Below are 14,521 nucleotides of genomic sequence, written 5' to 3' on the forward strand. Positions count from 1 at the left end.
ATTTCCGTGATACAAAATATATACCAAAGAGTTCAATTGCTGGGCAATAAAGATCTTCCGCTAAAGCACATTGCCAGAAACACAAAAAAAGAAAAATAACGATTACATGAAAGGAATTTTTCTTTCAATAAAACACTATATTAGTTGACAACAATCTTCAGCTCAAGGCACAATTACTTTTTTAAAACTTGAATGTATACATAGTGTTTTGCCACACAACACGTTTTATTAAGACTAATTGAATTTGTCTTCTTACGAGTATGTTGGTCTGTCAGAATTTGTCCATTTCATATTTTCAGTGAATGCTGGAGTCCTTTATAGAAAGAGAAAATGTTGAATTTCTTCCTCTCAGCATGAATCAAAACAATTTCATCTTGAAGCTCCGCGATCCAAAGAAAAGTTCAGATTTTACCTCATTTACAACATCCCACTAATATAGAAATCACAACAGGTGTCTGGTTGTACATGATAAATAGATAGAACAATGTAAACAGATACAATAAGAGAAAGGAAGTAGGCAACTCAAAAATCCTGTCTTCATGCCAGATGAAAACTCACAACATTGTCATGGAGTAAGTGGTAAAATTGGTCAGTAAATGCACACTGCTTTGTAATCAGAGGGTCACTGGTTCAATTCCAACCTGGGCCATCAATGCGGGTTGTTTAGCAAGTCCCTTAACACGTAATGCTTTTGTTGTACGTCGCATTGGATAAAAGCATCTGCTAACTGAATTTTTAGCCTATTAATATATGCAATGGATGCGTGGTCAAAAAAGCTTCAGTGATTTAATAATATTAACAGTACAATAGGAGAGAATGATGTTGGGCCTCTGATTTTCTGCGATTATGAAAAACGGAGAGAAATCACAGAATTGCTTTACTGAAATGGAAATAGTTGCATGACAAGAAATATACCCTTCGCAACCTGTTTCAGGAAAATATCCCCCATTTTCACCATATTATTGTATCAAACGGGTGGTTAACAAGACAAACAAACTGAAAATGTTGCACTACGAACTCTTGCACGACGACTCAGATGGTCATGATCCCGCGTATTGTTTAGAATTCTGAAGCATTGAAAAATATGATTATTTACATTTAATGTAATTAATCAAGTCTTTTAGGACATTTTGTGTATTCATAATTAAGTCAAATTAAGTAAAGCAGAGGAAATGGAACAAAACAGATTTGGGAAAATTTGAAAGACAAAATCCAAGGCCCTGAAAGCTTGTTACATCAGTGGTGGGAGCTGTAGCAGAAGGGCTAAAGAGCCAAAAGTTACATACTCCTGCCAGGGGGTTCAGCTTCAAGAATACTTTTTTCTCATTATAAAATCAATATTTAGGAAGCACTCATTATAAATAAGCGGGTTGAAGCAGAGAAACATCAAACACATGAGAGAAAATAGCCATGAAGTTTAGCAGCACAACATCTAAATATGCAGAAAAGGTAAGAACACAGACGATTACTTATCTTAGCCAAAACGTTTTACATTATTTAAACTGTGCTTGTATATTTCTCCATTACTCTGCACTGATTTGATTCACATCCTTGACAAACACCCATTAGGAGGAAATCCAGTTTCCAATTTAAAGGATTAAGGGATTATCATGTGATTTGGTATTTAAACCTTCTCCACCAAGAGTATCCAGACAAATATTTCAAATTACAATCCACTAATAAGTTATCTTGTTCACTAAAGATTAAAGTCTGATGTGTGAAGGAATTTCTGGGTTAGATAGGTTCAGTTCTTTCTGCTCTTTCTATTCCTTTTATTTTGAAAATAATTCTCATACTCAGATTTCATGGACTTGCATTAAACTACAAAATCAGAAAAAAATATGCAAATACAAAAACAAATGATAAAAACAAACAATTGTTTGTTTGGAACAAACATTCAATATTCTAACTTACAAAATGTTGGCCCAGCAGACCAAATTTACATTGAAATGTTTTTTAAAGACCAAAACAATAAGGAATACTGGAAAAAACTTAGCCATAGCAGATAGTAAGCATTGATGAAATGTAGGTCACTGTGCTTTGGTTAAATTAAATATCAAAGTTGCTAAAACAAGTAAGAAAAGTTTTGCTGAGCTAGAACCACAAAGGGCGTGGAAGCTGAAGTAGCTGGCAGTGGTTAGCCTTCTGTAGATCTATATTAAGGAGAGGCCGAGGGCGTACAGCATTGGGGTTTAAATCCAAGTCATCTAGTGCTGTATGTACAGCGACCTGAAGTGATGTTTAGGTTGTGACGGTGATGGGGATCGCAGAGAAAATGCAGCCACTTTCTGTCTCTGTCCCAGGGGTGACATTAGTGCAATGTGTTTCAAAAGATAACACTAAACAAATAAATGCCAGCTGGTAGGTAAAAGTCGCGACAGAAAAAAAAAATAGTTTCGATGAGCTACCTTGAAGTTCATTGCATCAAATGTTCATGGCGTGCAATGTTGTTTGCGTTTACTGTTGGCAAAAGGAAAAGGGTGTATGCTACTATAGAGACACAAAGCTGTGAACCCTCAGAGCCACAGGGAGCAATACAGACAGAGAGCGCAAGAAGTCGCTTCAAAGCCTTTGGCCGCACATCAAACTCTTCCACAGTGTATGTGTGATGAGGAGCATCCTCCGGGGGGAGCACTGCTGACACCGCTGCTGTCTGAATGCTCAGTAATGCCATTCATACCAAAGAGAGCACTCATTGAACCTGTCAAATGATCATTGTAGCCTGAATCGGACATCCTCTCATTATACTTAAAAGGTGCGATTATGCATCAGAGAGCCTTGATACACCGGTATAGCAGCAGATTATAAAGCTGATTAGTCATACCAGGTGTGGCCTCTCACAAGCAGATGTATCACTTATCTTTGGCATGGTGTTATGAATAGAACAATCAGAATGTGAAGTGAGACAACTTCTACTCATCATTCCAATACTTATAATACTTAAACTGCTGTACTTTACTTCCATGACAATGAGAAACCAATATATTAGTTTGTTGCATGTGGGTGCTTTGATAGCAGCTGCAAACACACAATTTGATTGGTAGTAGTGTTATTTAAATTAATTTAAAATGGTTGCAATATTTTGCAATGTATACAGTGTACTGCACAAAGATTGAAAGTAGGTGTAAAAAGTTGGGCAGGCTTTTGAATCTATAAATATTAATGTTTTTGGCAAACAACTGCCAATGGGGAAATAAAGAACTGGAAAAAATATAAATGAGATTGGGTGTGTCTGAGTCCAACACAACATTAAGTAGTTCAGTGATCAGCAAGTGCATCAGCCAGGTCCCTCTCAGAGAAACGTTTAAAGAAACATTTCAATGCCACTTCAATTTTAAAATGTGCCAAGTTTGTCAGGACAGCTCCATTAGCCAATGACAGCTCTTGGTTGTCCATAATTGATTAAAGCCATGCCATGTCAAATACAAAAAAGGCAGGGTACATTTTTTCTTTTTTTATTTACACAAGAACACAAACTATTTTAGCTTTATACTTCATGGAAACTTCTGAATTCTTAAAAACTACAAGGTGAGTGCCATCTTCTCAACCTTCACCGTCTCTCAGCCAAAGCTGAAGATTAAGTGAAAGCCTTGACTGGCTGTAGGAGGCTTGGGTTTTCCTTTTAAAAGAAGCCTCTTGAGAACATTTAACAAGGTTAATTTTCCATTATTCTGTTTTTTATAGTTTCACACTTGTTTCTTTGGCATTTTCATAATGGCCAAATGCGTTCACTTGCTTCTTCTGAATATGCAGAGCAATCCGTCTGTATTATACTGTTCCTGACATATGGACAGCCAGTCTATCTCAGTGCAAAGACAGACAATCTTACGACACACACACTTCACAAAGTCTACAAAAAGCCACCTTTTACCCTTCCCTTCCCTTTCTTTTAAAGAAAGAAAAATATATTTCTGAAAAGATAACAAGTAAAATAAAAAAGGAAGACAGCACCTCTGAGGGAAAACATTATTTTAAAGCCCCACTTTGGTCTGCAATTATAAATTGAGAGATTAAGAGCCCAGTTTTTATGCAGAAATGTAGCAACATCTACATGGTTTTAACAACCCAAAATGGATCAGCAGAAAACAAATGCTTTCTGTTCAATGGGCCAGGCCAGTAACACAAATATCAATCCTAATCTAGAGGTGAGGTCTCCAACAATATTGAGGCTGATGGTTGAATGGATGCCAAGCAAATGATCTATTACACTTCTCAAGGACCTCGCTGTAATGAGTAACTAACTGTACAGCACATTGTAGAATGAAGCCATATTACCACATTCCAAAGACAACTTTACTTTAGCATTACAGAGCTGTGAAGGTCACACCACAGTGATGCCTTCCCCATTGAACAGACTTTCTCAACACTTCTGGTTTCTATGTGCTGGTTCTTTCCCACAGTGACATCTAAATAATTGAATCAGTCATCCACCTCAGGTGTCCTGTACATCTAAAATTCTAAGACATATGCCAGCATGTACGAAGTAAAGTACAACTGGGATAAGCCCAGTGTGTCACCACAATAAAGTGTATGTAAGATTGATAAATAAATTCACATATAAACATTTCTCTTGAGTAAAACATTTTAAGGTCAGCTATTAATTATTTGGTCTTTGAAATACTATGGTTACATAGCAAAATATAATTTAAACTGAAGTCCCCAATTTAAAAGATGCAGTAGGTTTACCTAAATTTCTGTAAAAACACAACTATGTACAAGTCTCAGAATAATAATTTCATTATTTTTGTTTACATAGCACTTGCCATCCCTAATATGCAGATTAAAAGCAAAGTGAAAAGGAGAGCATCAAAACAAAACTAACAATCAAATGACACATTTTTCTTGTGGTGGTAACTACTTTTAATCATATGTTAGAGTTCTTGGTAAGCCCTGATAGAAATCTGCCAGTAATTATCAACAAAATAAAGGACAGGAAGTTTGCTTTTTAAATTACTCTGTGTTAACAAAGAACGACAGATTTGAAATTATTATTCAGAATTGGGGATAATTGTTTGTGGATCAGACTGCATTCATTTTATATTATACATTATATAATACATTCCAATAAAATAAAAAGAAACTCTATTAAAAAAAATAAAGCTTCAGTCTGCGGTGTTGATAGAGCTTGATCACATGACTCCAGAGCAGGTGAAGCAACAAAGACATTTGTGTTTGAGTCCGAGTCTCTTGGCAGCAAACTTGTGCAGACATCGTCTTATGTTGCGCTCCAAACAGTCGAGTCACGACACATTTCCAATCAAACAATGCTGTGGGGGGTCACTGAAAGTTGGCCTACCTTCTCCAAAATGACAGGCGGTGCAGAAAGATAGCATATTTTGTTTCATTAAAAATATATTTGCGCAAATGGGTGGAAGCTAACTAGGTCACAGTGTGGCAGCTCTACAATGTTAAATGCCAGTAGTAACATTAGTTATTGTGCTATTAAATGATACTTTTACCATTAGAACAATTAGACATCTTGGCACCATGGGAACTAAAAGGGGTAACATCTCGTGTTTCTGCACTCTTTTATCTTGACTATGCTCGTTTGCAGACTAGAGTTACTGAAATATGACTCTGTGCAACACCAGAGCTACTCTTTTATTCATGTAGGAAGCAAATTAAACGGGTCCTCTCTGGATTTTCAGCTATTAAAATTTACTGAGTTACTGAAAAACAACTCAGCCTCAGATTTGCCTTCTTGTTTTATTAACCTATGAAGTAGGTTAAAGACACAAAAACAGAAACTTGTGCAGATAAGAGAGAACTGTTATCAATTTATGGCAAATACAATCAATAAACGGACTCAACAATAGCTCCACTAATTTGATTTGCCCGAGGAGTTGATGTACAGGTCATTTGTTATAATTTTACTTTTATAACTGCTTTATCATGTTTAGGGTCTTGATGCCTAGAAGAGCTGACTTTAAGTGTAAGGATGAGCACACTCTGAACAGGGCACAAGGCTAAGAGAGACAAGACAAATGATTTACCCATACACACCTAAGGCCAATTTAGAAATTCCAATCATGCAAACATACAAGTTTTGGGGCTGTAAGAGAAAACTGAAGCACCAGGACAAAACCAATGCAGGCGCAGGAAGAATGGAGGTTTTTTACCATAAGGGTATGGTAGTTGCACATTTAAAGCTGCTGGGAAGATATCGATAACTAACATTTTTCACTATACCATTGATAAAAACATAGTGTAGGCCTCAGATTAATAAATCAAAGGTATTGTTTCCGAAAAACAAGAGAATTGAAAGAGAACAAGAGGATTCAAAAGACTGTGCTGAAGCTAAAAAGTTAAAAACTGGAAATGTCCTTTTGGCAGATTTTTGGGGGCACACTGGCAATCATTAGTAGAGAACAACTTTAGTAGAGTTTAACAAATTTTATTTATCGTCTCCAGCTGCTTTAGATGTCTATGAATCTCACGAGAACTATTACATGGAAGTGAACTGAAACTTCAAAGGAACCATCAAAGGCGATCAGCAGAACTCCTCTGACGAAGACTGACAGTTGACAGTCCAAACATATCGGGAGATAAAAAAAATTCCTGAAAAACTGTCTGAACAAACAAAACCTAAACTTAACATAGTGTTCAAAAAGAAAACAATTTTTTCTCGGTTATCTAATATCTAATACCCAACCGTGTGTGTCCTGTTCACAAAATACCAGTAATATGTTATACATTTGCAGCAGTAAAATGTTCTATTTCCATATTTTTTTTGTTTATAGGGTTAATATACCAGTAATATGCGTTTATATCCATATTTATTATACCCTCGAAAATACCTCGGAATTTTAGGTTTTACCATTACCCGAACTGGATGTCCCAAAGGGCCGGATTTGGCCCCCGGGTGATGAGTTTGACACGCGTGATCTCGCAGTTCAGTGTTTCACCGATCTGTTTAGTCTGCTGTACCCCATCAATGATGATGAATATGGTGATGGGCCATTGTTTAATGACTACCATCCTACTTGTTCAGTGGCATTCTTGAGTCTTTATGTCAACGTGAAAGTTGAAAAAAAAAAAAAAAAAAACAGAATCAAACTTTTCCCTCGACATGTCAGCAGCTCTCAGTGGAAACAGACCGTGATGTTCGGGACCCGTTGCTAACCAACACTTACCGTCCCCATGGTGCCTTTGCCGGGAGGACCATTCACGAACAGCGCGAGCCCATCTCTCAGCCTCTTCCAGGTTCGCTCGCCACTCCTGCAGCGCCGCAAATCGAAAGCAGTGCTCGACCCTCTGCCGCGAGATCCCGGTCCTCATCCAGCGGCCCCGGAGCGGGTAAAAGTACACCGACAAGTAAGCAGCAGAGTCCCCGGTGTCGTTCCCCCGGTACGCCCGGCAGCCCAGGCAGTCCTTCAGGCTGTGCACCCTCCTGCTCCATCCGACAGGTGCAGGCGTGAGTCTCTTCACGATGAATTCCTGCTCGGTGAGTTTCACGGAGCAGCGGACTTTTCGGTTTGTAGAGAGAGTGAATTCTCCGAACAGCGGTACCGTGCTGAGGCCCTGGTTCTCAGCCATCCTCCGAGCGGACACCGGACTGTGCAGACCGGGACGCTTAGGAGGGAGTCAGCGATAAGTTCAGGAACACATCACCCCCAGCAGGGTGCGCGCAGAGTGTGGAGCATCAGTGTAGGCAGAGAGTGTCATCAGGCTGCACGGACCTACGTCACATGTACTGCACGGACCTACGTCACATGTACTACACGTCCTCATCCGGCAGGATTTTTCAAAACAAAAGCACGACTCCCAATTTTGTTTTTTTTAATTTTTTTTATTTATTTGGAGAGGACAGTGCACATTGCTGAACACCAGTGCAATACTTTGTGTAAATGTGGGAGATTTGGCAATGAGTTAGTTTCCATTCGTAGTCCTCACATTTAAGAGCAAACCATGGAGAGATTTATAGATGAGGCAGGCATGTTTAAAAATTATTAAGTTGTTAAAACTCAAAAAATGACATTTCTCTAAAATTAGGCAAAATGTGGCCAAATTTGCAAATAATAAAAAGTCAATTGAGTTTAAGTAAGTAAAAAAATACAAATGAATACAAATTATTTTTTTGAATTTACAATTTAAATAATTTACTGGTTTCTACGCCAATGACGCAATGTGTTATTCCTCAGTCCGCTTTTTTTTTTTTTTTTGAGGAGAATCAAAGTACATACCCAGTAATCGTAATTCAAACACGCCAGTCACTCACATCAGTCATACCTGTGGTGGTAAGCTACATTGTAGCCACAGCTGCCCTGGGACATACTGACAAAAGTGTGGTTGCCATTTCGTGCCTACGGCCCCTCTGACCACCACCAACATTCATGCACAATCCACACCCATACATTGTGCCTTGCCCAAGGACACAAGGACACTGACTTAGATAGAGCAGGATTTAAAACTTACTTGCTACTTACAAAACAAAGTTTTACACTTACAAAGTAATACACTTGTTTGTATTGAACATGTCACTTTAAAGGTTTTTCAGGTTGTATGTTATGAAAATTAGTAAAATATGCACAAACGTGTATAAACATTGAACCTGCATGCAAACTGGGGCGGGGATCACAATACTGCTTTTTAAAAATGTGTTATTGCGCTTGTATTATTCTGATTATTCTATTTTGAAGGTCAGTCGGTGTATCTCTATGGTTAGCTGTGTCCCATGCTCACTTGACTTTACGTTCATTAGGCGCTAGTAAACTGTCAAAAATAGATGTTCTGCTGCCATCTAGTGGTAGAAAGTGTAAAATACCATTTTGACAAGAAAGCCCTACTTATACTGCAAAACCACAAAGGATGTAGAAATGCAAAGTAGCTGCTAGAAACATTAGCATTTGCAAGAGAGAAATAGTTGTGATTAAAAGACAGCAGCATTAAAAATGAAAATACAGCAGTTTTTTTCTTCCTCTTTTTACAGCCTTGCTTCCAGACTGCTCATTCAATGGATGTTTCTAGATTTTCTGAAAACAGAATAAAAGGCAGAGAGCACAGCTAAAGGTTCGCTACCTATGGAACCAGCTCACAGTTTCAATACACAGGCTAGAACACTCTACTTTAAAGATTGCCCTTATCTGTTTGAGAAAGTGTATAGTTCAAGCTGGCTAAGGTAATCCTGAGGTGTTTTTTTTTTTTTTCTTAGTTGTGCGGCTATAGATTTAGGCTGCTATGATGGAGACTTCTCTCTGTATGGCCCTTTCATTTAAATGTGTCATTTTTTATGTCTCGCTCTTTTGCAGTCTGTGCTCTATTCCTTCTCTTCTCGACTTCTTTTTCTCATTCTTTCAGTAGGTATCCCATCCTGCATCTGTATCTAATAGTTCCTGAGCTGTGGTTTGCAGTTCTACCAGCTGGTGAATTTCCAAAGTTATCTCTCCATCCTGTTCTGTTTTCCTCTTCTTGCCCAGTGTAAATTAACCCCAACCAGTGGAGACCGATGTTGTCCACATCTGACCAATGGCAAAGAGGCATAACTTGTGTGTCGATGACGTTTCGTTAAAGAGTTATTGATGCTGGATGTCCAAATCTGTGAATATCGTGCCAACTTTACCGAACAGTGTTGCGGTCCGAATAGTATCCAAATAAACGGGTGACTGACTATTGACTGTGAGGCTGGTGTGAGGAACAATGTATTAGAACTTCTACTATTTGACACTTTTGCAAAAACAATTACAGCTTTTTTTCAGGGCAGTAAAAACTATATTTTTTGCACTTAATAATACGCGCGTTATCTCCATTTTTTTGTGGTTTTCAGATTTTTGTCAATTTCTGTACTTTAGTACAGTCTACCCCTATTTCATTGCCGTGGCGTTATCTTCACTGGTATTTAGGGTCCTTCCAGATCCAGAAAAAAAGAATTCAATTTTATTTCCCTTTTTTTACCATACCGCGCCTGAACCGTGACGCTTACATTACAGGCAGTAAACACAGAATCTGTTGCCTGCAGCCTAATATCTTTGTTGACTTGTTGCTACTGCCATCATTCCATTCATCTGTCTGTTGTCATTGTTCTTGTTACTGGTTTCATCATTCTTGTTCACCCTCTTCAATAACTATATGTGATATGTCAAACAACTTCCACTGTGCAGGGAAAGGCCTACCAATTTGTTTGTTAGCCAGCTAACTCACCACCATATTGCCTGCAGCACTTTTCAGGAATTTTTTGTTATTGAGTTCATTGATTTTAAATTAGGTTTGGTTTGTCTGAGGGAGAGGTACCAGCTAGAGGCTGCCTATAAAGGAGGCCCAGCCTCAGGAGCATCCACCATGGTCGCTACCAGCTCCTGAGGATGATATATCCTTGCGTGGAACAAATAATTATGATAAAGGAGATCGTGGACAGCTTGCAATGAGATATATATCAATTATTTTTATGCTTATGTGCAAATCTTTATGGATGGTTCGAAGGATCCAGAGTCAGGAAAAGTGGGCGTAGCATATGTGATCCCAGAGTTTGATATAAAGTTTTCTGCAAGAGTGACTGATCGTTAATCAGTGTTTTCAGCGGAGCTGTTAGCAGTTATGATGACATTGCAATGGGTGGAGCAGATTAAGCCGCTGAGAGTGATAATGTGTACAGAATAACTGTCAGCTTTAGAAAATTTTAAATTGGGTAATGTAAGTGAAAGGTATGATCTTGTATGTGAAATAATGATTCTTCTTCAGCCTATTCAAGATATGGGGTCTCATGTTAGATTTGTCTGGGTGGGAATGAAATGGCAAATAAGTTTGCGACACAGGCTTTAAGGGCAAGCATTGTATCTACTCACTGTAAAATTGCTTAATCAGAGGCTGTCGTTAATTTAGAAATATATATATTAAAAAAAAAACTATGGCAGTATAGATGGGATGGGGGAGCCGAGGGGAGGGATTTTTATCGTGTGAGTCCCCAGGTTGGGTTGGGATGTCAAGGAGGAAGATGCAGGAAAGAAGAAGCAAATACTCACAAGATTACGAATAGGTCATGCAGGATTAAACAAAACATTGCAGTTGATGGGACAGCATGAATCTGGGTATTAGAGCACATTCTGATTAGATGCATGGCCTTTGATAGAGAAAGACATATTTTAAGAAGCAGGGTGGAGGGCATGCAGGAGACTTTTTGTTTGCAAGATATCTTAAATAAGCTGTCTTATCATAGAGTTGTTAAATATTTATTTGAGTATCTTAGGATTTATTAATACAATTTAGTAGTAGTTTTTTTTTCTTTTCCGTAGCTTGCATGCTACACTTCTTACTAGACTTGTGAGCTATACAGTTGATCTTTCACATACACGAAGTATCAGGAGGGTGGCGATAGTGCGCTGTAATTGTCTGCATCCGGCCTTAAAATATGCATTAAACAAGCAAAGAAAAAGAAGAAGAAGAAGAAGGTGCATTAAAGCAATGTCTAGTATGCATAGAAGAACCATAAACTGTAAAAAGAACGCTGGGTGAGTAGAACCGATTAAGCTGACAGCAAAACAAGCAGAGGGTAAATTGTAAATTGTAGCCTGGCTTTTTTCTTGTGTTTGCTCAGTTTTTGGTTTACTGCTTTGAGGATTCACTATCTATATATATATATATATATATATATATGTAAAATTCTGCTTTTAAGTGTGTCTTTTCCCTCCGCTGCTTGTCATCCTTACCATAGTGCCTGACCTTTACATTTTTGTGCTTTTCAGAGTTTTGTCAATTTCTGTACTTTGCTTCAGTCTATCCTTGTTTAATTACCATTTTTGTATTAGCATTTAGGGTCCTTCTAAACCCCTAAATCCAGAAACATTATTTTTACAATTTTTTCACTTTTTGGCCATACAACGCCATACCTCCAAATTTGTGTTCTTTTTAGATTTTTGTCCATTTCTGTACTTTACTTTAGTCTATCCCCATTTTTTTGCACTAGTATTTAGGGTCCTTCCAAAGCCTTGAATCCAGAATAGACAAATTCAAAATGTTTTCACTTATTTGCCATACGCCGCTAGCCACGAACGGCAGCCGTCAACACACACCGAAGTTGATCATAAGAAGCGAGGAGCACCAGTCACATATTATGTGCAAATTTATGTAACATCCATTTTTTTGGTTTTGATTTATTTATGCATTATGTGAGCTTAAAACATGAAGCTCTCATCCATAGTTTCCCTTAAATATCCAAATATCACATAAACAAAAGATTTAGTTTTAAAACAGAAAAACTATGCTTGTGTGTTTTTTAAAAATTTTTTTTTATCTCTTTCTGTTAATAATAAATATAACTATATTATATATAAATATAACTATAAATAATAAATAACCACACTATTCATTTGTTATATTGATTTGGTTTTAAAACAGAATAACCAAGGATTGAAGATTGTCGCTCAACTTTCAATGTTCTTCTTTTTCATCAGTAAATAACCTGAATTTGTACAGACTGCCAACAGATGACAGTGTTGGACTTTCATTCACATTTTATTTGCTGTCACGCTATTTGAATAGTATTACGTTGTAAGTTTTTATATGCACAGAATGTGTCAACGTAATTCTGTAAATCACTTTGTGACTTGCTGCACCTTCTAGTTGAATTAAAGCTTTAAAAAGATTTTAAGACACAGTAGAGATGACTGAAGATGACCAACGCTTATTGCTGCAATAGGTTTTATAGGGGAAAAAAAGCTTCACCTGACAAAAAACACAAACATTACAGAAAACAATAACTTCAAAAAAATATATGGATAATGCATACAGTGCTGCAGCTAACCCTAACCCTACATGGATTTGCACAATCATCCTTTAACATTGCTGACTCTTTAGGTCTTTTTCATTGCCACGGTAAAGTGTCTATAAAGATAATGACATAGTTGTCTGACTTCTTTGATGAATCAAGGTCATTCCTGCATCATTGGTTTGCTTCAGGCAAACCAACAATATCCAGCAAAAGGAAGAGGGAGGTAAGGGAGACGTAAGCAGATGGGAATTAGTGGTCCCAGTAAACACCTGGAGCCTGAGGGGAAATTAGATGATCTAAAACACATGCAAGCTTACTGCACCTTATTCATTATTTTCACTTGAGTTAGCTAAGCTTCACCTTAACTAATGCTTTTTTGTGAAATATGATTTTTTGTAATTCCCAAAGACATTCAGATGTTCACTTTGAACCTGAACATCTTATGTAATTTGCTGCAATAGGTAGAAAAAACATCTTTTGATGGAAAAAGTCTGGTTCTGCAGCACAAGACCATCATATGTGCTTTACAACAAAAGAGGCTTTTCATTCCAAACTGCAGGGTGGATACTGATTTTCTAAAAGCTATTGATTGAAAAAGGCACAGCTGAGGAGCACGAGATGAGCTATGAATGAATGGAGACAGCACAGTCTCACTTCCAACCGTCTTCCAGCTGCTGAAGCTCTATTGCTCCCTGGAGTCGATTGAGGGGGCTGGATAAGGAGCATCAATGCATAAGTTATATCTCACAGGATTAAAAGAAAAGTGCAGTCACTTCGATAAGAGCTACAGCATATTGGCTTTTAGATATGTTGGTTGATTAACTTACATGTGCTCCAGTCCCTGGAGGATTTACACTGCCGACCGGAGCTGAAAACCTGCTCGGTTCTTTAATGCATGAGGATGACTTACACTTACAGGTAAAAGCCAGTGAATTAGAATATTTAGAAAAACTTGATTTATTTCAGTAATTGCATTCAAAAGGTGTAACTTGTACATTATATTTATTCATTGCACACAGACTGATGCATTCAAATGTTTATTTCATTTAATTTTGATGATTTGAAGTGGCAACAAATGAAAATCCAAAATTCCGTGTGTCACAAAATTAGAATATTACTTAAGGCTGATACAAAAAAGGGATTTTTAGAAATGTTGGCCAACTGAAAAGTATGAAAATGAAAAAAATGAGCATGTACAATACTCAATACTTGGTTGGAGCTCCTTTTGCCTCAATTACTGCGTTAATGCGGCGTGGCATGGAGTCCATGAGTTTCTGGCACTGCTCGGGTGTTATGAGAGCCCAGGTTGCCCTGATAGTGGCCTTCAACTCCTCTGCGTTTTTGGGTCTGGCATTCTGCATCTTCCTTTTCACAATACCCCACAGATTTTCTATGGGGCTAAGGTCAGGGGAGTTGGCTGGCCAATTTAGAACAGAAATACCATGGTCCGTAAACCAGGCACGGGTAGATTTTGCGCTGTGTGCAGGCGCCAAGTCCTGTTGGAACTTGAAATCTCCATCTCCATAGAGCAGGTCAGCAGCAGGAAGCATGAAGTGCTCTAAAACTTGCTGGTATACGGCTGCGTTGACCCTGGATCTCAGGAAACAGAGTGGATCGACACCAGCAGATGACATGGCACCCCAAACCATCACTGATGGTGGAAACTTTACACTAGACTTCAGGCAACGTGGATCCTGTGCCTCTCCTGTCCTCCTCCAGACTCTGGGACCTCGATTTCCAAAGGAAATGCAAAATTTGCTTTCGTCAGAAAACATGACTTTGGACCACTCAGCAGCAGTCCAGCTCTTTTTTTCCTTAGCC

The 14,521-nt window shown here is 38.1% G+C and overlaps 1 protein-coding gene across 1 annotated transcript in view; it reads right to left on the reverse strand.

The window, feature by feature from the left end:
- Positions 1–7,657, reverse strand: part of LOC114472331 (sphingosine kinase 1-like) — a 29,421-nt gene extending 21,764 nt beyond the window's left edge. Inside the window, exon 1 of the mRNA XM_028461551.1 lies at positions 7,134–7,657. Within this exon, the coding sequence (XP_028317352.1) occupies positions 7,134–7,536 (403 nt within the window). The 5' untranslated portion in view covers positions 7,537–7,657. The remainder of the gene's footprint in view (positions 1–7,133) is intronic.
- Between the last annotated feature and the right edge of the window lie 6,864 nt (positions 7,658–14,521).

This window comes from Gouania willdenowi, chromosome 1 (assembly GCF_900634775.1).
Source record: "Gouania willdenowi chromosome 1, fGouWil2.1, whole genome shotgun sequence".
Taxonomy (NCBI): Eukaryota; Metazoa; Chordata; class Actinopteri; order Blenniiformes; family Gobiesocidae; genus Gouania; species Gouania willdenowi.